General features: G+C 39.1%; 1 protein-coding gene across 3 annotated transcripts in view; it reads right to left on the bottom strand.

Moving 5' to 3' along the window:
- Positions 1-21,557, bottom strand: part of PSD3 (pleckstrin and Sec7 domain containing 3) — a 521,794-nt gene that overhangs the window by 258,235 nt on the left and 242,002 nt on the right. For 2 of the 3 annotated variants that reach the window (XM_033104950.1, XM_033104951.1), the window contains 2 exons: positions 7,425-8,523; positions 4,340-4,735 (listed from right to left, as the gene is read on the bottom strand). In XM_033104950.1, the coding sequence (XP_032960841.1) occupies positions 4,340-4,735; positions 7,425-8,523 (1,495 nt within the window). Of the gene's footprint in view, positions 1-4,339; positions 4,736-7,424; positions 8,524-21,274; positions 21,536-21,557 lie in introns of those variants that run through there. The other variant, XM_033104952.1, reaches the window with a different exon arrangement.

The raw sequence follows: 21,557 nt of genomic DNA on the forward strand, positions 1-21,557 counted from the left end.
CTGACTGAAGCACTCTCCTCAGGTGTATCAGTCGCACACAGATGTAATTCACCTCTTTTGCTGTACTCCTCCTCCGTATCCATATCTGAAAGAAAAACTAGGAAGCTGAGGCATAAAATATATCTATTCCACTACAAAGGTAATTTTAAAAAGCAATTTTATATATGTCAGAGATCCAAAAGAGAAGCTCCTGCCATATTACTGTATTTACTATTTCTCTTTTTCTATCTGTCCAAACCCAAGCTCACTACAAATGGACAATATTCAGCGCTGTTAATGGTTACTGTGACATTTCTGCCTTACAGGTCAGAACTTACTGATTGGAGTTGCAGTCATCAGCGAGGGAGAAGCACCCAGACACAAAGGAACCCATCGGAACGTGTGTAACTGTAAGTCTCTAATTATCCTTTCTAATTTTGGAGCCATGTGACTGGACTTCACACAGCACCGCTGACCCACCAGCCTGAGTGCTATGTAGCTGGACCACAAAGGGAGGGGATGCTACTCTTTGCTCCTTCATTAAAATATTGTGTTCCATTCACTGGGCAAGCTATTTCCTGACTGACATGTGGCACCCTGGTCAACATTCAGTGTTCACAGCACTCACAGCACCTGAGAGAATTTAACTCTTCCCATCAAGGTTTACTCCAGGATCTTAAAAGGCTTCTTCACCTTATAGAGTGATCTATTTGGTATTACAAAGGAACACAATCCTTTAAAAGACAAACAGTGAGAACATATACTCTTTAAAATTGTCCTTTCCAACCTGATACGAGATTATTATGGATTTGAAATATTTTCTTCTTTGACTTGAGTGGAGAGAGGAACAGGGAAGAACAGTGCCCCTCTGGCCACCAAAGCATGGCTACATCCAAGACTGGAAGATGTTTCTCAGGGGGAATTAGATTTGCTCAGGTGCTAGAACATCTTTATCACCTTTTGCAATCACTTCCACCTTTCTTTAAAGAAAGCAGTGTCATCCTGAGTTCAAAAGAAATCACTGTCAAATACTGCCATGGAAATAAACTTCAATGGCAAAGCAAAGGCACATGTTGAAACAGAAAAAGATTTTAAAATACACCCAGGCAATGCCAAACAAGTATGTTTTTGTTTTGAAACCAAAAATAAATAGGCTCTGGAGCCTGTCTGCCTGGGTTCAAATCCTGGTTATGTCACTTATCATCTATGTGACTTTGAGCAAGTTACTCAAGTGCTCTGTGCCTCCCTTTCTTTAACTGGAAAATGAGAACATTAATAGTTCCTTTCTCCCAGCTTCTTATGAGGATTAAGCACCATGTGTTTACTAAGTAAATAAACCTATGGGATATATAAGATATAAAGCTGTGTTTAGAGACAACCTAAAGTAATCTCATAATATTTTCTATTAGCTGTCAACTAACATTAAAATCAATACCTCAACAGGGATGGAATTAATTTTCTTGGTTCATGTCTGGCTAGAATCACAGAAGCATTACCAGGGAGACAGATCTCATCCCCTTTCCTCTGGGCCTTCCTCAGAGTTCACTTTATCCAGTACAGTCAGACCTCCCAGTTCACTGCCAAGGAGACGGGAGAGGCCAGTGAGATGGACTGCTCGGCATGAACACTTGTTTTGTCATTTTTCTAGTGTAAATATCACACCACTTATTAATACAGTTGAAAAATAATTGTTTTCCTTGAATCCTAATACTTCAGGCCTGACTGTTTGGCTGAGGGAAGTCAACTGTGTTGACTATTGTGTAGTCAGCATTCTAGTCTGGATTTCCTTATAGACTCAATCCTTCTGCGTCTACTTCCTCCCCTCTGCAGAGGGATGTTTTAACGCAGAAGAAATTTTTAAAAGCCCACTCATTGATTACTTTAAAAATGTATGGAAACATGTTTATTAATGATTTGGTAAATATTTTCTCAAATTGAAAATGCACCAACAATAATAAACAGATCTATTACCAACCAGACTTCTGGCTCTGTAGACATAAGGCACTGTGAGAAATTAGATCCAAAGAAAGAAGATATTAGACCAGGAAGCCTACAATAGTGAATGTACCTAGTCTAGGAGTCAGGCAAGTTGAATTCTGGTACCGGATCTCTCATCAAGTAAATCCAACCCACCAAACTGGGACTCAGATTCTTTGCTGTAAAACAAAGTTTGAAAGGTCCCACTTCAAGCTGGAAACTGTCATCATTCTTTAACCTACAGTTCCTCTGGTGCCACAACTTCTCCAAAGCACCAAGAGATACAGGGGGGTAAAAAGAAAATAAAAGTTATACCAGTTTCTTTAAAATTTCTTAGGATCACTGAGGCTGCCCTGTATTTTTTTAACTCTGAGCAGAGACATGTGGAAAGTGCCAGAGCTGGGTGAGAAGTTCGGCTGGCTCATCTCTAAGATGCTTCTCATCCAGTACTAGAATACGGCCTTATCACTGGGCAAGATCTCATGGTTCAACAATGCAAGTGACGGCAGCTGAAACCTTATCTCCAGACGGCCTGAAGTGTACCACTGTCTCAATCTGAGGTGCTAAAATACTATAACCTACCGCAATCCTGTCTCTAACTATCTAACGCTGCCCTACTAATGACGAGCACTCAATGGCCCCATGATGACGGCTTCCTATTCTAAGTAAGCAGACTATACACTTGATAAACCTTTCACAATTCCTTCCTCTTATCTCATCTTTTATTTACTTACCCTCCCTGTGGCTTCTTCTGCAAAGAAGAAAATTTCAGCCCAAAATGCTCAGCTCCCCAACCTGTTTTGGGTCTGTAATATAAACAACTTCCACTCGCCCCAGAAAGTTGGATTGGAATTTCTATGAAAATTTCTGCATATCTGTGCTATAGCATTTTATCACAATTTACAGTTATTAGAGATGATGGTGGAAAAAAAAGGACTAAAGTGGCACTCAGGGATGCCCCCTCTCAAGAACACCCTCTTCTCAGGGACACCTTTCCCTCAGGGACACCCTGAGGTCCCCTCAGAGATACAGGACTCTAAATGTGGGCTTACCAGCTAACCAATTCTGATTCAAGCCCCTACTTTGTACCTGGCACTCTGGGTATTTTAATCTAGTTTAACTCTTTAAGTCTCACAGCCACACAGTGTACCGAGTATCATTAACCCCAATTTTGCAAATAAATAATTCCAGTTTCAGAGAGAATAAGTGGCTTGCCCAAGCAATTCAAACCAAGGTCTTCGCTTTGGAGACTTGTGTTCATTATCTCCCCGTGACCCAAGAAGACAACCAATATCTATGGTCCATTTCACATGGAAATGCACAGCTACAATGTAATGATGTGCCAGTCTTGAATGCGCTCATCCATCGAATTATAAACCTACAAACTGGTTATAGAAAATGCTTACTATAGAACAGACTGCTCATAAAAAGAGGTTCATTGGAAACCTGTAATATGAATACTGACTTTTAAAGAAAAGCACTGACATTTTTTCATACAGCTTTAAAATAGTATATCCTCATTTCACCTCCCCGCCAACACACACACAGATACACTTCAATTAAGGAAAACTGTATCAAAACTAAATTCATAAAATCTTCAAGAAGTTTAGCATTCTCTGCCCCTGGATAGAGGTGCTAAAGGGCAGGTAAATGACCCAAGGGTAGTGCGCAGGAGGAAATGAAATGCTGGATAATCCATGAACAGACAGGGAATCACTAAATGACAGGTGTAGCACATATAACCTGTATGATTTGTCATTTTATCTCCCAGGTAGATTTAAATCCTAAGGCAGAGAGCGATAATAAGTATTTCTAGCCTTGACCAAGGTATCAGCTCTATAATCAAGCACCCATATAATGAGCTCCTTCCCCCACCTTATCAGGAACAGGAAGACTACCTAACAGGACCTCACAGAGCAAAGGACTGGAAGAGACTCTGGCGACCATCTAATCCAACTCCCTCGATCTACAATTAAGAAATCTCTGACCTGATCAAACCACCTGCTCCAAGTCATCCACCAATGTCAGTGCCAGAAGGAAAGCCCACATCCCTCCGTGTTCCTTTCATAGCACCAGCTTCTACCAAAGCTGCATCGTCAGAGCTCATACCTCCTCCTCACCTACAATATTAGTGCAGGACCCAACTTACCCAGGGTCATCCAAGAAATACCACCAAATGGAGTGACCACAGCTTGCCAATTTGGCAAACCACTAAAGGGTGCCCTGCCCGCCCCTAAAACCCAAATTTCCTTTTACTCACATCATGCACTTATATCCATAGAAACTGGCCAAATGCTTTTCAAATATATCCCACATTCAGATTTCCCAAAGAGAAAACGCTACAAAACCACCAGCACGAAATTAATGAGAACAGGACTAGTACCTTCCCCAGAACGCGATTTCTCGGGTGCCTTTCTCGTAGATGGAATCTCCAGTGTCACTGAGCCCGTTGCTCATCCCGGTAGAATAGCCCATCACTATTCCGCCATCTGCTGAGACGCTCAGGACGTCTTGCTGTCCTCCCACTGATGTCCTCTCCAGGAACTGACTGCCTTCTTTAATGCGCTGCTGTATCATTGGCGTGAGGGGCATTTCAAAGCTAAAATAGCTATCAGGCTCTGAGTACAGTGTCTCCAAGGACTCGGCACTGTAGTATAAGGAAGTGTTGTCCAAAATGGTTTCAAACTGAGAGCTGTACATATCAGTGGAGTCCTCCGTATAGCCAGGCCCCAGGATTTCATCCTCTCCTCCCATAAAGTGCTCCTCTTGTTCAAGAATCCTAGAAAGGAAATTAAGAGTGAAGAGTTTCAACATTAGCTTAATTTTTCATTTTTTTTTCTCCTTCAGCCATATAAAAAAGATAGCATTCTGTAGAGCTAACACTAGCATTCACCGGGCTTATGTCTTCGTATATTTACGAAGGAAGATATCATAGAAATATATTCGGGTTGAAAAAATTCCTAGCATACACATGCTAAATTACCCTCTAAATATATAGTTTCAAACTAGTTTCCTAGTATGTGAATACATCTAGTCCAATGAATATTTGAATAAATATTTGAATAAATACATCTAGTCCAAGGAATATTTGAATAAATATTCCCACGTTAGCCAACTAAACTCCACAAATTCAAATTATTAACAGCTACTGTCACGCTTAATTTTAACAAAAGCAGATAAATATATTGTGTAAACTTAATGGAGTAAAAATATACTAAGCTTTTATCAGTCTATTAATACTTTCTGATTTAAGACCAAATGCCCTCAGGCTATGACTACATTAGAATCCAAGGGTCGCCCCCTGCTGACAATGAGGCAGCACTGCAGAGAGGTTTCAGGTCCAAAATTAGACAGTGAATGAATGACCTTAAAAAAAAAAAAAAAGCCAACAGACATGCTTATTACAAGGCTCACCAAAATAGTAAAAACCTAGAAACAAGTTATAAGTTAATATAAGGGGTGGTCCATTAATTGATTGCTACATAGCACATTCTTCAAATATTAAAAATGAACAGTAGGATAACTAAGTAAAATTTCAAAAACTCTAAGCACAAGAAGTTAAGTTAGGAAAACCTGGAGCTGAATTCTGGATGTGCCAATTACTCCTATATCACTTAAGCAACTTAACCTCTCTGAGCCTCAGATTCCTATAAATAGAAATAAAGTAGAACTAGGAATACAAAGGCCTCAGAAGTAATCTGCATCCCTCCTAGGTACGGGCAAGATCCACATTCAACAATCCAGTTGCCGTTGTTGTTTTTAAATACCTGAAGGCCTAACATGTACCAAATCTGATCCTGAGCTTATACTGCTTAATGGCTCTCACTGCACTTGGAATGAAACGAGAAGTTGTGATGAAGCTCCTTCCTACCCCTCATCTCCCACCACTCCCCCCCCCAAGCTCCTCATGCTCCAGCCACAATGGTGGAGTTTTCAAATCTTCAAACTTGTCCTAAGGTCTATGCTTCACACAATCCCAGGAAGCACATGCTGTTCCCTCTACCTGGAATGTTCTTCCTCCGCATTCTCGTTCTATGCCTGGCTAATTCATAGTCACTCAAGTCTCAGCTTAATTACCGTTTCCACAGAAAGGCTTTGCCCAAACCACCAAATGAATTCGCCTCTCTCCTGCATGGAAATGATTCTTTCTAGTATGTCTCTTGTCTTTTCCTAGTACAACTTGTGATCCTGTAATTATTAACATGTTTATGTGGTCAGTGTGTATCTTCAGCAGTAAACTACGTGGGGGCAGTGACCATGAGCCATATCTATTTTGAACGTTTCTTTGTGCCCAGCATCTAGGGGTGTCAAGGACATAGTAGACAATCAAGAGATATTTGTGGAAGAAAAGGAAGGGAAGGAGGGAAAAAGAGAGGAAAGGAAGGATGAATGAATACACAATAGCAAAAGTGCATATTCCAGTGGGAGTATAATTACTGAGCCATGTGCCATGTATCAAGGCTGCTTTTGAGGGAAGTCTGGAGCTTCTGTGTGTTGGTGGGGCGGGAAGGAGGAAATGGGGAGCAGTCCTGATAGCCCTCCTATGGAGCATCTCTCTCACTGGATTTGTTAATTAACTGTAGAGGAAAAGGCATTCCCTTATACCAACCAACGAACAAAATGGGTGCTTCAGCCTCCCGCATAAAGGATGTTCTCCCATATAAATGATGAAATGTGGTGTCATGAGGACTGATGGAAGAAAAGATGGTACAAATGTGAAACAACAGTGCACTGCAAATGAGTTTGCCAAAAGGAGCACTGTATAGTCAGTCTACGAGCAAAGGGAGTGAAGAAAGATGGGTCATGTCTTCCATTTATCCAGGCTCTAAGCTGGTATGGGTGTCAGAAATGAAAGACAAGGAAATACCATGATACCGAGTTTACTTATCAGGGCCATAATCAAAGCAGATGCTACTTGTGAGAAGGGATTCTCATGTGAATACCATGGAACAACCGAAACATAGTCTACTTCTAACCTCCTCATCTCCTTTCTAAACCTAAAAAATCGAGTCAGCCCAAACCCAGAACTTGTGTGTTCATATGTGTGTGTAGGCACTGGTGTTGCACCCAGAAAAAAATGTCTAAGTTAGTATGTAATGACTATAAGATATGTGAAACGAGTCCAAATCTTTCATATTATTAAAGATAATTGTGGGGTGTTTCAGTTACCTTGATGTTAGAAAACTTGAAACCTGTCAAATATAACCAAATGTCAGAAATGGATTCATATAGTTTAGTGCTGACAGTCTCTCCTTCACTCTGCTTCCTGGTCTATGCCTAATGGATAACCTTATAACAAGATCACTTTAATATCTTGGAAACTTAGAAGGAATCTAGCTTCCTTTCCATTCCATGATAACAAGTACCCTGGATATTGTGAGTTGAGTTCTCTCAGCCAAACACAAGAAAATGGTTTCCCATAATACGGACGAGGAGTCACAGAGAGCAGGACTACCAGGGTTACTCACCTCTCCTTGTCTCTCTCCAGTTCAGATTTCTTCTCAAGATGGTCTTTGCTTTCCTTTAGGAAGACGTCATCCTCTCCACTCTCCACAAGAGGCACAGGCGAAAATGTCCCCGAGCTAGTGGCAGGCGCCTCTGAAGGAGCTCTCCAGCTTTCACCCCCAACACGCTCAGTGAAACCAACTGAATTATACAAACCCGCAGATGAGATGAGATGGCTTGGCACTTTGGAAAACGCTTTGATTTCAGGAGAGGCAGTCCTTGCCAATGATGTCTCAAAATCCACAGGTTGCCGTGTCTCTCGTTTTTCCCCTCCTGTCCACAATATTTCCACCCCTTGAAATTCCACATGTTTGACACGGCCTGGGCGTCCTGTGGAGCTGCCTCTGTCACATCCTGCTGGGTACTCTCTCCCTACATCAGCCCTCCACTCTCTCACAAAATCAACACTGCCCGCAGAGTTGTGGGGTGCTGCTGGGCCCCCCATGGAGGATATTGGACCAGCTGGCTCCTGCACACGGAGAGCCCCTTTTCTCCCATTATTAGTTATTTGGGAAAACTCTGCCTGAGTTTCTCCAGTTAATAGTACAGAAAGATCCTTCTGGATGCTCAAATAAAATTTGTCCTCAGTCGTAACTTCAGCTGAAAGAGGTATATTGTCTTGGCCAGCAGGGAGCAGTTTGTTGGCTCTCTGCGTTTTCTGATTGGCACTGTCCAGCTCTTTTTCCACTTGCTGAACTGAAAAACTAGAAACAGCATCTTTGTGTAGTACCTTTGTAGCCTGTAACGTTCCTGAAGCTATTCTGGCTTCTGTAGCTTTCAGAGCTGAAATCAGAGAGTCAATGGGCTGTAAACTTTGTTCCTTGAGGTGACTTTGAAAAGGGGCCTCTCCAACATCTTTTGGTCCATCTGTAATATTGTGAAGCCCAGAGTGGTGGCCAGCAAGAAGCTGGACGCCCTGCTGCCCTTGTGGGCAGCATGGCAGAGATTCTGCATCAAACTCGAGAGAAGTTCTTAGGCCTTCTCCACTCTCCTCCATGGTCCCATATTCTGGAAATTCATTTGTGACATTCGGGGGGAGTAAGGTGCTTCCTCCATGATCACCTGTGAATACAACAGAGTGGACACATGACTTGTTTGGAACAACAGGTTCCACTGTGGATTCATAACTATCCACACGTATTAGGCACTCAATAATACTTATTTGATTCTTTCACTGTCCTGTTCCTCCCACCACTTCTCATAATCTTGCCAGTGGTCCTTCCATTTAGCTTACATGAATGGAACCACAGGATTTTTGGCAGAGAAGGAGGCAATTTAACGATACGTGACATAATTAACCCTGCTTCTGAAAAAGTCCCACACATGCAACTCAGTTGCTGCATATGCAAAAAGAGATTAAAATAAGGACACATATCACTTTCCAAATACCATTCATCCAATAGCAACTAAAATATTTATACGTGTTTTGGGTAAAACAACAATAGCCTTATGATCCAGCCTACGGTGTCTGTGCAGTAAACTCTCTGAGATGGAGCCTCAGGAAAAAAGACACGATCTATTTAAAGTCAGTAAATATTTTTTCAGTTAGAAGGCTCCCCTTCACTGTTTGATTTCGGGGGGTGGGGGTGGAGGGGAATACTTTTAGAACATCCCTGGAGAGTAAGAGTGAAGTCAAAATGGAACAGGAAACTTAATGTGTTCAGAAAATTTTCCAGGATCCCAGTTGCATAAAATTTACATGGAACCTTATGCAAAACACCAAAATATGAAGCAATGAAAAAAAGAAATTAGTGTATATTTACTATTTTGGATCAAATTTACATTTTCTTATTAAAATGGCAGTCAGAATAGGGAAAATGTTCTGATGAACGAAAATTTAAATTGGGGGTTTATGGATTACAGTTACAGTCCTATTTGTCCCAGTATTTAATTTTTTTGGAACTTGGTTTTGGTTACTTTGTATCAAGAAAATCCTCATGTACACTAGAAATACAGTGTACTCACTTTGACAAGTGTATGAAAGAAGACATTTGTTGTTGCTTTTAAAGCACTGTGAGCTGCACCCTTCCTGTTGAGTGAAATATTTGACAAACGTCTGAATGCATATATACACTGGAACGACATGGAAGACTTGATTCCAAGGCATGCATAAAATGAGGTAACTTGGAAACATGAATAAACATATGGTATCCCGGAGCATGCAAAATTTGATAGATAGTAATACATTTGAGAGCATACACTATTTCATATTCCATTTTTTAAATAATTTGAAATATATTTTTAAAAATTAAATTTGAATCAAACATTGATGGAATCCAAGAAACACTGCTCTGCGATGGCAGTATTTAAATTACCTTCACAAGACAGAACTAAGAGGATGTGGCTTGCTGAAATCTAAAGAGGAAGTAACTTTTCAAACTCTGATTTTGAAAAGGAAGGCAGTTAAAAACAATACAGATTCCTCTATCCAGGATGACATACTGACATTTTTAAAGCCACAGGACTTTCAAGTTTTCCTCTTTTAAGATTCAATGGTTTTTAATATATTCACAAAATTATGCAGCCAACGTCACTATCTAATTCCAGAACATTTTCATGACTCCCCCCAAAACCCCCATATCCATGAGCTGTCACTCCCCACTGCCCTGTCCCCTCAGGCCCTGGTTAACTACTAATCTACTTTCTGTCCCTACAGATTTGCATATTTGGAACATTTCATAGAAATGGAATCACACAATGTGGCATTTTGTGTCTCTCTTTTTTCACTTAGCAAAATGTTTTCAAGGTTTACCTACGTTGTAAGATGTGTTAGAACTTCATTACTTTTTATTGCCAAATAATATTCCATTGTATGAATATACCAGTTTCTTTAGCTATTCATCGGCTGATGAATATTTGTGTTGTTGCCACTTTTTGGCTATTGTGAATGATGAACATTTGTAGACAGTTTTTATGTCTACATTTATCTTGGGTATACACCTATGAGTAGAATTTCTGGGTCATATGGTAACTCTATGTCTAATGTTTTGAGAAACTGCCAGTTTCCCAAAACAACTGCGCCATTTTACATTCCTACCGGCAATATTGTCCGTTTGTGTTTTTTTTTATTATAGCCATCCTAGTGGGTGTGGAATGGTATCTCACTATGGTTTTGATTTGCATTTCCCTGGTGCCTGAATTTATTCTCCGAAGTATTTTATTCTTTTTAATACTATTACAAGTTAAATTGTTTTCTTAATTTCATTTTCAGATTATTCACTGCTAGCATATAGAAATACAATTGGGTATTGCATATTGAACTTATATCCTGCAACCTTGCCGCCTTATTAGTTCTAATAGCTGTTTTGTAGATGCCTTAGGATTTCCTCCAATATACAAGATCATGTCATCTGTGAATAGAGGTAGTTTTATATTTTTCTTTCCTATCTGGATGCCTTTTATTTCGTTTTCTTGACAAACTGCCCTGGTTAGAACCTCCAGTACAATGTTGAATAGAAGTGGTAAGAGCAGACCTCCTTGTCTTGTTCCTGATCTCATGGGAAAGCTTTCAGTTTCAGTCTTTCACCACTAAGTATGATGTTAGCCGTAGATTTTTCATAAATGTTTTGTATCACTATGAAGGAGATCCCTTCTAATCCCAGTTTGTCAAGTGTTTTTTATCACGAGAGGGTGTCAAATTTTATCAAATGCCTTCTCTCTGTCAATTGAGATGCTCAGGTGGGTTTTGTCTCTTATTCTAGTAACACGGTGTATTACATTAGTTGATTTGTTATATACTGAACCAATCTAGCATTCTGGAATAAATCCCACTTGGTCTTGGTGCATTATCCTTTTTTTTAGACTTAAAGTTGTTAGATTCAGCTTTCCAGTATTTTTGCATCTATATTCATAAGCACTATTGGTCTGTACTTGTATCATCTTTGTCTGGTTTTGGTATTAGGGTAATGCTGACTTCACAAAATGAATTGGGAAGTATTCTATATGGCATTTGTTTGTACCTTCTTACATCTTTTTAGGCTGTTAACAGTTTTCTCTCCCTTAATCCCTCAGGGGACTTTAGTTTCTTCAGCACTGAAGCTATAAATTTATTGTTAATATGCAATAAAAGGAAGAAAAAGTGAACAATTCAAAATCATGCTTTTCTTTCTTTAACACAGTAAAATATCACATGGCGATTAGAGAAGGACTTAGGGCACACTGGGAAATATTTCCTTTAGAGTTTATAATGCTTTTCATTATTTCTCTAAGCTAGGGTGTACTTTTTCAAAAATACGAGGATCACAGAATACAAAATTTCAAAGGTCAAAGGAATTTTGGGATTAATTCAGCGACCTAACATAATCAGGTGAGAAAACAGGCTCAAAGGAATGATGTACTTACCAATATGACACAACAAATAAAACTCAGAGCTTGTCTGTTCTACCTCTGCTATGCTTTGTATCTCTCCCCTTTCCTCCTTTATCGGCAGTGAGGTACCCTACCATGTGTCTTCAATCTTTTCCCTGAAATTTAATAAATCTTCTGAAATGGTTCTCCAATGTCCAGCCTCATTTCCCCACCTCATCTTATATACAATAATCTTCCTAAAGCAAAAGTTCAGGTTGCTTTCAATAGTTCCCCACTGCCTACAGAATCAGGCCTCAAGTCCAAACTCCTTGCTCTAGAAGTTAGGATCCATAATTCAGTCCCAATCTCTTTCCCAATCTACTCTCTCTTTCTTTTGCTTAACTCCCTTTTCAAATGTTATACCATTGCTTCTCTAACTGAAGGAGGGGGAGGCATGTAAATAGTTTGAAAAGGTTCTCTCCGATATAAATAAAGTTAACTACAGGTGCACTCTGAACTTTATATACGAGCTTGCCTTTGCTCAATCTTCTTTCTCATATGACATTCTTTTTCTTGTCATCTCTACATGATCAGATTATTTTCATCTTTCAAGACGTAACTCAAATCTCCTCTCCTTAATTAAGCCTTCCTTTAATCACAAACCTTGCAAGAGGTCATCTCTCCTCCTTACAAATGTCAAGAGACTTTTAGATGTACCTTACATATAGCACATATACATGAAATAAATAAACATGATGTTAGCTTGTATTTTAAAGCTTCCATCGGCTACAATTTTTAACTTGTCATGCAGTGTTTTAACAAAACTGTCCACAGTGACCGCTGAAGCCATGTGTAAACTCAATACCAAAACATACTATAGTGAAATCCATTCAACAAAAGGAAGAAAAGTGCAAATTTATCATTTAGGAGCCAGCGCACTTTGTTCTAACGGTTTAAATTGCCATCTATAAAACACCCAGTAAAATAAACACTGGCACACTGGCTCAAAGAAAAGTGACCACGAAGAAATCAAGAAAAGGGGCCTCCAAGAAATTAAACGATTCCTCCACCTCATTTTTAGTACTCTTCATTAAAATGTATCTCATGAGAGACAACAACTGCATCAGTTGTGGGCAAATGCGTGTGATGTCTTCATATAACAACTTGGCAACTGGTCCAAGAAAGGAGATAGAAGAGAGAAGAGGAACAGCAAAGCCCCGTGTGACAAATAGCCTACTTTACTATTCTAATCAGTTCTCCTGCTCTAAGTTTACTGTTCTAACAAGCGCTATTCCGATAAGTTTTATTTACTTTTTAACTAAACAAGGACTGGCATAGACCAGGGGAAATAACTGTTCTGAGAGGCTAAATGACTTGATCTAGGTAAGTGAAATTCCAATAAAATATCATATGAGAATTAAAAGTCAAGACTAGATTTTCTGGGCTTTTTTTCTCAAGAGTAAATTCCCTGGGAAAACTAAGAGGCCTTTGAGGTGTCAGACCTTCATTTCTAACAGCAGTTATCTTGCCAAGCATAGTAAGGAATGAGAAGATCTTCTAGGGGTAGCTTCTGGGTAGAAATAGCCTATAAGGTCACGTGGCATTTCGTCAGAGCACTCCTCACAGGCTTCAGCATAACGTCAAATCTTTCCTTTCAAAGAAGGCAACCCTTTGAATAAACCCAGTTTATTTTTGCTGTTTGCATTTCTCGTCACCCCTAGAGCTGTCTTTAACAACAAACAAAACTTTATAAAAGTTTTAATCTTAAGATTTTTATTTAGAATTTCTGATTTTTCCCTTATATTTAAAAATTGGGACTACTTATGTTAGGGGGGTTAAAAAAACAAAGACCTAGTGCTTCTTTTATAAGATTCCTTTCTGCTCCCTTTCAAAACAGGGCCATACTTTCCGTTAAATGCCCATCACTTCCAAAATTCCCTGACTCCACTGAGCAAACATTTATTAGTTACCTGCTATGTACTGAATATAGGGGATCCAAAACTGAATACTGCCAAAGCACGAGAAGGCTGTTTAGCATGTAAGAAAGCTCGCCCTGGCAGCATGTGAAGGACGCACAGGGGAGAAAGCACAAGCATAAGTAGACTCAGGAGTCCCAACACAGGCTGCTGGCAATAGCGCAGGTGAGGTGGTGAGTGCCGAGCCAGGACAAAGGCGGGGTGGACAGAACGAGGGTGCAAGGGCTGCCCCTCTCCCACTCCAGCCAGTATCCACACGCACTGTCACTCATGCCCTCTGTCCAAGCCCTCTCTAATCTCAACGTGCTTCCAAGCCACTGTGCCACCTATGCCAACGGCTGTGGGCTCTGATACCTAACTTGTAAAGCTTTTCCTTTGCCTTTTGTCAGTCTGCATCTATTACTAATAGAATTCAACTGAAAACTGAAATAGCTATTACTCCTCCAGAAAGTCTTACTGAATTAGTCCTGCCCAAATCTGGTCTCATATCTGTGACAAAAGGATTTGCTAAGTATAGAAAAAGAACTTTAGCACTTATTTAAATACAACCACACACTAGTAGAATCTGAATTAATAAGAGCTCATAGTTTTACTGCATTTTTTCCCCTTTAAGGCATGAAAATGTAAAGAGTGCAGGAGGAAATGGGGGTAGAGAGAAGATCTTTTCACACTCATGTGAAATATATATACTTTTGAGGGTATCTATTTATAGTCTCTCTGGAGTTGTTTTTTTCTAACAGGAATCTTACCCATTACTTTGTGTATTTGGGCAGATTCCTAACAAATTGCTTCCTGTTGTTTAGAAAAGATGCTTCTCCTATGATAAACTAAATCCACTGACTAAAAATATTTTTTCTTTTGATTTAATATACTGAGAAAAAAATGGGATACTTCTGAATGTTAACAAGATCAATTTCAGGAGTGCTTTGGGCACTGTATTAAATAGCCATCCATTTCTAGAACACAGGGACAGGATTATAATAAAATAAACAGAATAGAAAAAAAACATTTCTTCAACATCAAACTTAAAGCTTCTGCACAGCAAAGGAAATGATCAACAAAATGAAAAGGCAACTTACTGAATGGGAGAAAATATTTGTAAATCATATATCTGATAATGGGTTAATATCCAAAATATATAAAGAACTCATACAGTTCAATAGCAAAAAACCCAAACAATCCTATTAAAACTGGGCAGAAGATCTGAATAGACACTTTTCCAAAGAAGACATATAGATGGCCAACAGGTATAACTGACCCTTGAACAACACGGGTTTGAACTGTGCAATCCACTTCCTTGTATATGTGAATTTTTGTAAATAAATACTGTAAATGTATTTTTCTTTCTTATGATTTTCTTAATAACATTTTCTTTTTCTCTAGCTTACTTTAGTGTAATGGTATATATTACATGTAACATAAAATATATGTTAATCAACTGTTTATATTATTGGTATGGCTTCAGATCAACAGTAGGACATTAGTAATTAAGTTTGGGGGGAGTCAAAAGTTAAACACAGATTTTCAACTGCACAGAGCATTGGTGCCCCTAATCGCCATGCTGTTCAAGGGTCAACTGTACATGAAAAAATGCTCAATCACTAATCATCTGGGGGATACAAATCAAAACCCAATGAGATAATCACTTCACACCTGTCAGAATGGCTATTATCAAAAACACAGAAACAAAAAGTTCTAGTGAGGACGTGGAGAAAAGGGAACCCTTGTGCACTGTTGGTGGGAATGTAAATTGGTGCAGCCACTATGGAAAATAGTATGGAGGTTCCTCAAAAAATTAAAAATAGAACTACCTTATGACCCAGCAATTCCTTCTGTGATATATCTGAAGAAAAGAAAAACATTAATTCAAAAACATATATGCACCTCCGTTCATTGCAGCATATTTATAATAGCCAAGATATGGAAACAACCTAAGTGTCCACTGATGAATGAGTGGATAAATAAAATGTGGGATATATACACAATGGAATATTATTCAGCCATAAAAATAGGTATCTTGCCATATGCCACAACACAGATAGACTTTGAGGTCATTATGCTAAGTGAAGTAAGTCAGAAACCATGTAATCTCACTTATATGTGAATCTTAAAAACAAAAACCAGGCTCATAGGATAGATTGGTGATTGCCAAAGGCAGAGAGGGTGGGAGTGGGTAAAATGGGCAAAGGTGGTCAAAAGGTACAAACTTCCAGTTATAAAATATGTGTTATGGAGATGTAATGTACTGTAATATAGATGTAATGTAATATTAGCATGGTGACTGAAGTAAATAATACCATATTGCATATTTGAAAGTTCCTAAAAGAATAGATTTTTAAAAGTCCTCACCACAAGAAAAAAAAATTTTGCAACTATGTATGGTGATGGATGTTAACTAGACTTATGGTGATCATTCACATGAGGTGTGTTGAAAATTACACCTCAATTTGAAAAAAAAAAAATCTTCAAATCATGGGAAATGACCCTGCTCCCTAAATGGGCTTCAAAAGACCACTGCCCATCTAAGAATAATCCTGTCTGAGGATCAGTAAATAAATGAATTTTCTTCCACTCTGTCTAGCAAACTCCTTAAAAGAAAATGGTTGAGAAAATAATGCTACTAATAACAAGAACTATTTGGCAAATCGACTGCATAGTGGGTCACAGGAAGCTGAAATGTAAAGCAAGTGAAAAAGTGTGTCATGAGGGATTCTGAGCAATGGGATATAGTTTCCTAAGAGAATATGACTGTCACGTCTATCCCTACAGCCTTCAGGAGAACCACAATTATGACGTCTATACCACACCATTCCCTAGAAAGTAGGTCCAGCTGTTTTAGGCAAAGGGTTTTTTTGCCACTAGAATATAAACTCCAAAAGGCAACAACTTTGTCTGCTTTTCACCATTATATCCCCCAGAGCTTAGAACAACAGTACCTAGCAAAATGGATATATTTGTTGAATCAGTGAATAAATGAAGAATCCCCTATAACCAACAAGATGCCATTTGATAGAACCTCAAAACAAAAAGCCTCCCAAAGCACAAGCAAAATACTACATGTCAGTGTCACTCAAATTCTGTCCCCTACTCCCAAGAACAGGCTTGAATAGAATGCTGGAAACATTGGGTCCTTCCTAATTTCAGAGTTCGCTAATTTTCCATTTGTCAGCCACTATTTGTTGTACACCAAGTATGTTGTTGAGCACTGGAAAACAGGAGCAACAAACAAGGTCAGCATGGCTCATGCCATCAGGATCATGCAATCAAAGACAAAATTCAGCAGAGGTAATGTTAAATGAGACAACTTTGGCCACAGTTCAGAATTCAACAGTGATTCTACATGGGCTATTACCAATTACCACATACATTATTCAATTATTTTAGTCTCTGCATGCTATGCTACCATGTGGTAGCCACAGCCACATATGGCTATGTAAATTCAATTAAATTTTTAAAAAACTTTTAAGAATTTTAAAAAATCAAAAATCCAGTGTTCAATACCATAGGTAGCTGGTGGCTACCATATTGCACCACATAGATATATACTATTTTTCCACAATCACAGAAAATTCTACTTAAAAGCAGTGGCCTGGAACTTTCCTGCTTGGTGTGGCCTTGGGACAGTCGCACAGGTATCACCCAGGAGTTTGTTAAAAATTCCAACTCAGGTACTACCCCAGACCTTCCTAATCATGACCTGTATTTCTAAAAAGAACCATAGATGATTTGTATACACATTAAAGTATGAGAAGCACTTCTCCAGAGAGCTACGACAATATCTAGAAGTCGTCCTGACTACATTGAAATGGCTACTTTTTAATTCTCAAAAAGAATCTCCAGAGTTCCTCTCTCCTAATGGACAGGTTCAACTGTTTCGTCAAATAGACAACAACCTAAGGAAGCACACGGTCTCTCCTTCCTACCAAGAGAAAGCCTTGCTCACTCTGGTCTGGTGGGCCTACCTGTTAGCCTGGGACCTTATTACGTAGGAAGAGAATCACCTCTACTGTAGTATGACCTCTCAGAGTAAATTTCCTATTTTAAATATACTAAATTTATTTAGCTCATAGTAAATGTCTCTCACAGTGAATGGCCCATGACTCTACACTTATACAAGAAGACCTCAGAATCCTAAAATAACTGCAAATGTGAACTTGTGCGTTAGTAAATGCCGGTACATTAACATCTGCACGTAGCCTTTCAAAAATGACACTGGAGCTTACAGGAAAAGGGCTGAGGGAAAGGTAAGGTTTTTCAATTTTTAAAAATCAGGATATTTTCCCAGATTTTTAATGTTCATGTCATTGGATACATGACATATAAAAGAAACATGCAAATTCACTATAACGAGGCACTGGTGCGAGTGCTCAAAGGGTCTAAAATCTGTTTTCTGAGAGTACAATTCCACCAATTTTCAATCCTTTATATGATGGCTAATCTAACCACTAAAAATCTGTTTTCTCTCCTTCCCATGGAGGTTGTTCATAGACGCAACAATGCCCTTGGTGCTCTCTGTTCCCCAATGACAATCAGTCCACAGACACATTGAAACTTACATAATCAGCTAGTATGATAAAAGACATCAATTCTTAACTATTTGAACACTGGAAAATTTATGGAAAAAAGCTTACAGACACACTCCCCCTCCCTCCCTGACTTGTCAGGAAGGAATTCCATCCCTTAGGCAGAAGGCTAACCACTTTGTCCCCTTTAGTCTGAAATTTCATAAAATCAATTAAAAAATTGGAAAACAAAGGTCCAATTTACAAAGCAAATATAGAAAGGAAGTAAGCCTTGAAGAGCTAAAAAAATCTCAAATGCATTTCACCTATAAGTAACGATAATCCTTAACTGTGAATAATAATGATCAATGTTTTTAATGCGTAATTATCAAGAAACCCCTCCAGTAATACAGTGATGCAGGCGTGCATGGTTCAGATTTGCAATGCAACACAAAAAGTTGTATTAAAAAAAAAAACAACACAGGAGAATAGTATAATCCATTTTTTCCCAAGCAATAGAAAATACATTTAGTATGATAAAAGTAACAAAAAATGAGTATGAGTAATGAGAATTTACTAAGAGTAATCTAAGGTACATAACATTTTGGCACACTTTTCACATTTTGGAGAAGGCTACAGTATACAGTTGAGGATGCTAATCCTCGTCTGGTCACTAATAACTCTCCAAAAGCACAGATACTTAAGGTATTTATTTATATGCTGCAAAAACCAGGAAAAGGCCTGCTAGCCCCTACACAAGCTGTTAGCATGTGCACATGAACAGAGACTGTTCCATTAATTGGACACTCTTTCCCCAAGTGATTAATAGTTACAGCTGGTGCTTACCTTCAACTACATTTCACATACTAATGACTCAGAACCCAATTTTTCTCACTCAGTTCTAATCCCTGGGGGAAATGACAGTAGCTTACCATTCCAGTCAAGTTCAGAGGAAGCTCTGTAGTCTGAGGAGCAGTACCACGTACAGCACAGAGAAGGTAAAATGAGTGAGCTAGGAACAGCCCACTAATTTTAAACCGAAGTCTCTCTCTGCAAGTGTGCACTGTTACTCGTCATGGAGAAAAATCTCTAACCTCTAAGAACTGAATTTATGTTTATCTTCAAAATCATTCTTTTTTTAAAGCTGGTTTCCTTTTTTCAAAGAGTAGCTTTCTTCACTTTTATCTATCATCCACCTCTCCTTTTTTTTTTTTTAATATCCACACCGTGTGCTGCTCCTTTTAGCCTTATCACTTCTGATCAGAGTTGCTCCTCTGATTTCATCCATTCTATCCATTTTCTACTACTTCTTCCTGTTTAGGAATCCACACTTCTGAAAATCCAATTTTGTTTTTTCCCCCAGCTTTATTGAGATGTAATTGATACACAACATTGTGTAAGTTTATAGATCGCAAAATGATTACCACCATAGCTTTAGCTAACATCTCCATCATGTCACACAATTACCATTGTGTGTGTGTGTGTGTGTGTGTGTGTGTGTGGTGAGAACATTTAAGATCTACTCTCAGCCGCTGGGAAGTATATAGCACAATATTACTAACTATAATCACCACGCTGTACATTATTAGGTCCCCAGAACTTATCCATCTTCTAACTGGAAGTTTGTACCTTCAGATCAACATCTCTCCATTTTCCCCACCCCCCCAGGCCCTGATAACCACCATCTCATTCTCTGAACAACCCAATTTTAAAATTTCTCTGATCTTCACTGACTTTTTGTTTTTATTTGGAAAATAGAAAAGTATAAACCTTTAAAGAACTCCATAATCTTGCTGATAGCATGCTCTCCTGCTAAAGTTAACCTGGACATAGTAGTATTCATAGAAATTCTTATATAAAATATTTTATAGTTTAAAAAATAAAATTGATGAAATACTGCACAAACGTTTAAAAATCATGCCTGCCAAGCAGCTGGTTCCTAGCAGGGATGATGAACGACAGCTGTGGACTCCTCTAAACTGCAATGTGTCAACACAGGCGTTGGGTGCAGTGGTAAACAACCACCTCACTCAGCCTCCAGTCTGCAATCAGCCTCGGCCGATCCCTATTTGCGTTCAGTAGTTTTCATGCTCCGTAAGAAACCCATAGATTTGCTAAGGATTCAGACTGCAAACTGACATGGGCAATAATTCCCAGTATATCTGAAAATGCAAATTTTACAGAAAGTTTAAAGACGAGCTCCCTGGGGAGAGAAAAATAAATCTTGAATTACTCTAGAAGTGACACTTTCGATAGACAGGAAACACACCCCATATGTAAACTAAGTTACAATACCCTATTGTAAACTTCCAGTAGAGACTACCTCAGCCTACAGTGTTCACAGAACATTTCTGGTGCTACCCTGGGGCTCCCTTGTTCTCTTCCAGGCTACTGAGGCAGAGCCATTCTTCAGGTATGCAGATGGAAAAGAGTTTGAGCTCTTTAAGAGAAACTCCTCCCCTATTCCCATCAAGCGCCACAATACTCTTTCTAAAACTACAGGGGTAGCCCGTTTTCCTCTCTCCTATATAATACATTGAAAACAAGGAGCAGAAATAGGATGACAGAATTCTGTATTCCCAAGAAAGTTGATTGAACAAACACCAATACCAAACCAAACAAACAGACAAAAAAAAACAATGAAAGGAAATAAAATTACAGGTAAGAAAAATATTCTGCTTTCTATTTAAAAATAAAAATTTTGGAAAATCCAATGTCAGATGCTAAAATAAACATTCCAGGTTAAAGCCAGGTGAGGTACTGAGCAAAAGCCCTGGGAGGGCAGGTGGCATCTTTCTGATGGCAGGAGAATTCAAGGAGGGTTGGCGTGGGCATTCCTGAATAAATACAGTAGCGCTTCTCTATGTCAGGATTCAGCAAAACCTGGTGTAGCCCCAGGCGTCTCCTACTGGGATGGTCGAAAGACAAGGCTAGTAAGCAAAAGCAGTCAACAATACAGACGGATCATTTCACAGCAGCATTTTACAAGAGAGAGATATATATATAAATAGATTTGCCTGCATAGACCTACAAATAGAGGTTACTCACAGAGATTACTGTAGCTCCAGCAGTTACCCATTGATCATAGAAAATGCCCAGCTCATCAGCTTAACGCTTGAGAAAAGTTAGCTAGAAAAAGAAGCCAGCTAATTCAAAATCTGCTGTTCTAGTCAACTGGAAGCAAATTAGTTTCAAATTTCCTGGCAGCCCCTTGTGCCCTGCACTGCACACGGTGATGGCCGTGGAAGCACTTTGAGCTCTAGGAACCCTGCCTGCAGGAGCTGCCGCCTGAATCCCTCGCTCACAAAGGCTAAGCAGCCTGTGCTCGCGC

The sequence above is a fragment of the Rhinolophus ferrumequinum genome, chromosome 4, assembly GCF_004115265.2.
Source record: "Rhinolophus ferrumequinum isolate MPI-CBG mRhiFer1 chromosome 4, mRhiFer1_v1.p, whole genome shotgun sequence".
In the NCBI taxonomy this organism is placed as follows: domain Eukaryota; kingdom Metazoa; phylum Chordata; class Mammalia; order Chiroptera; family Rhinolophidae; genus Rhinolophus; species Rhinolophus ferrumequinum.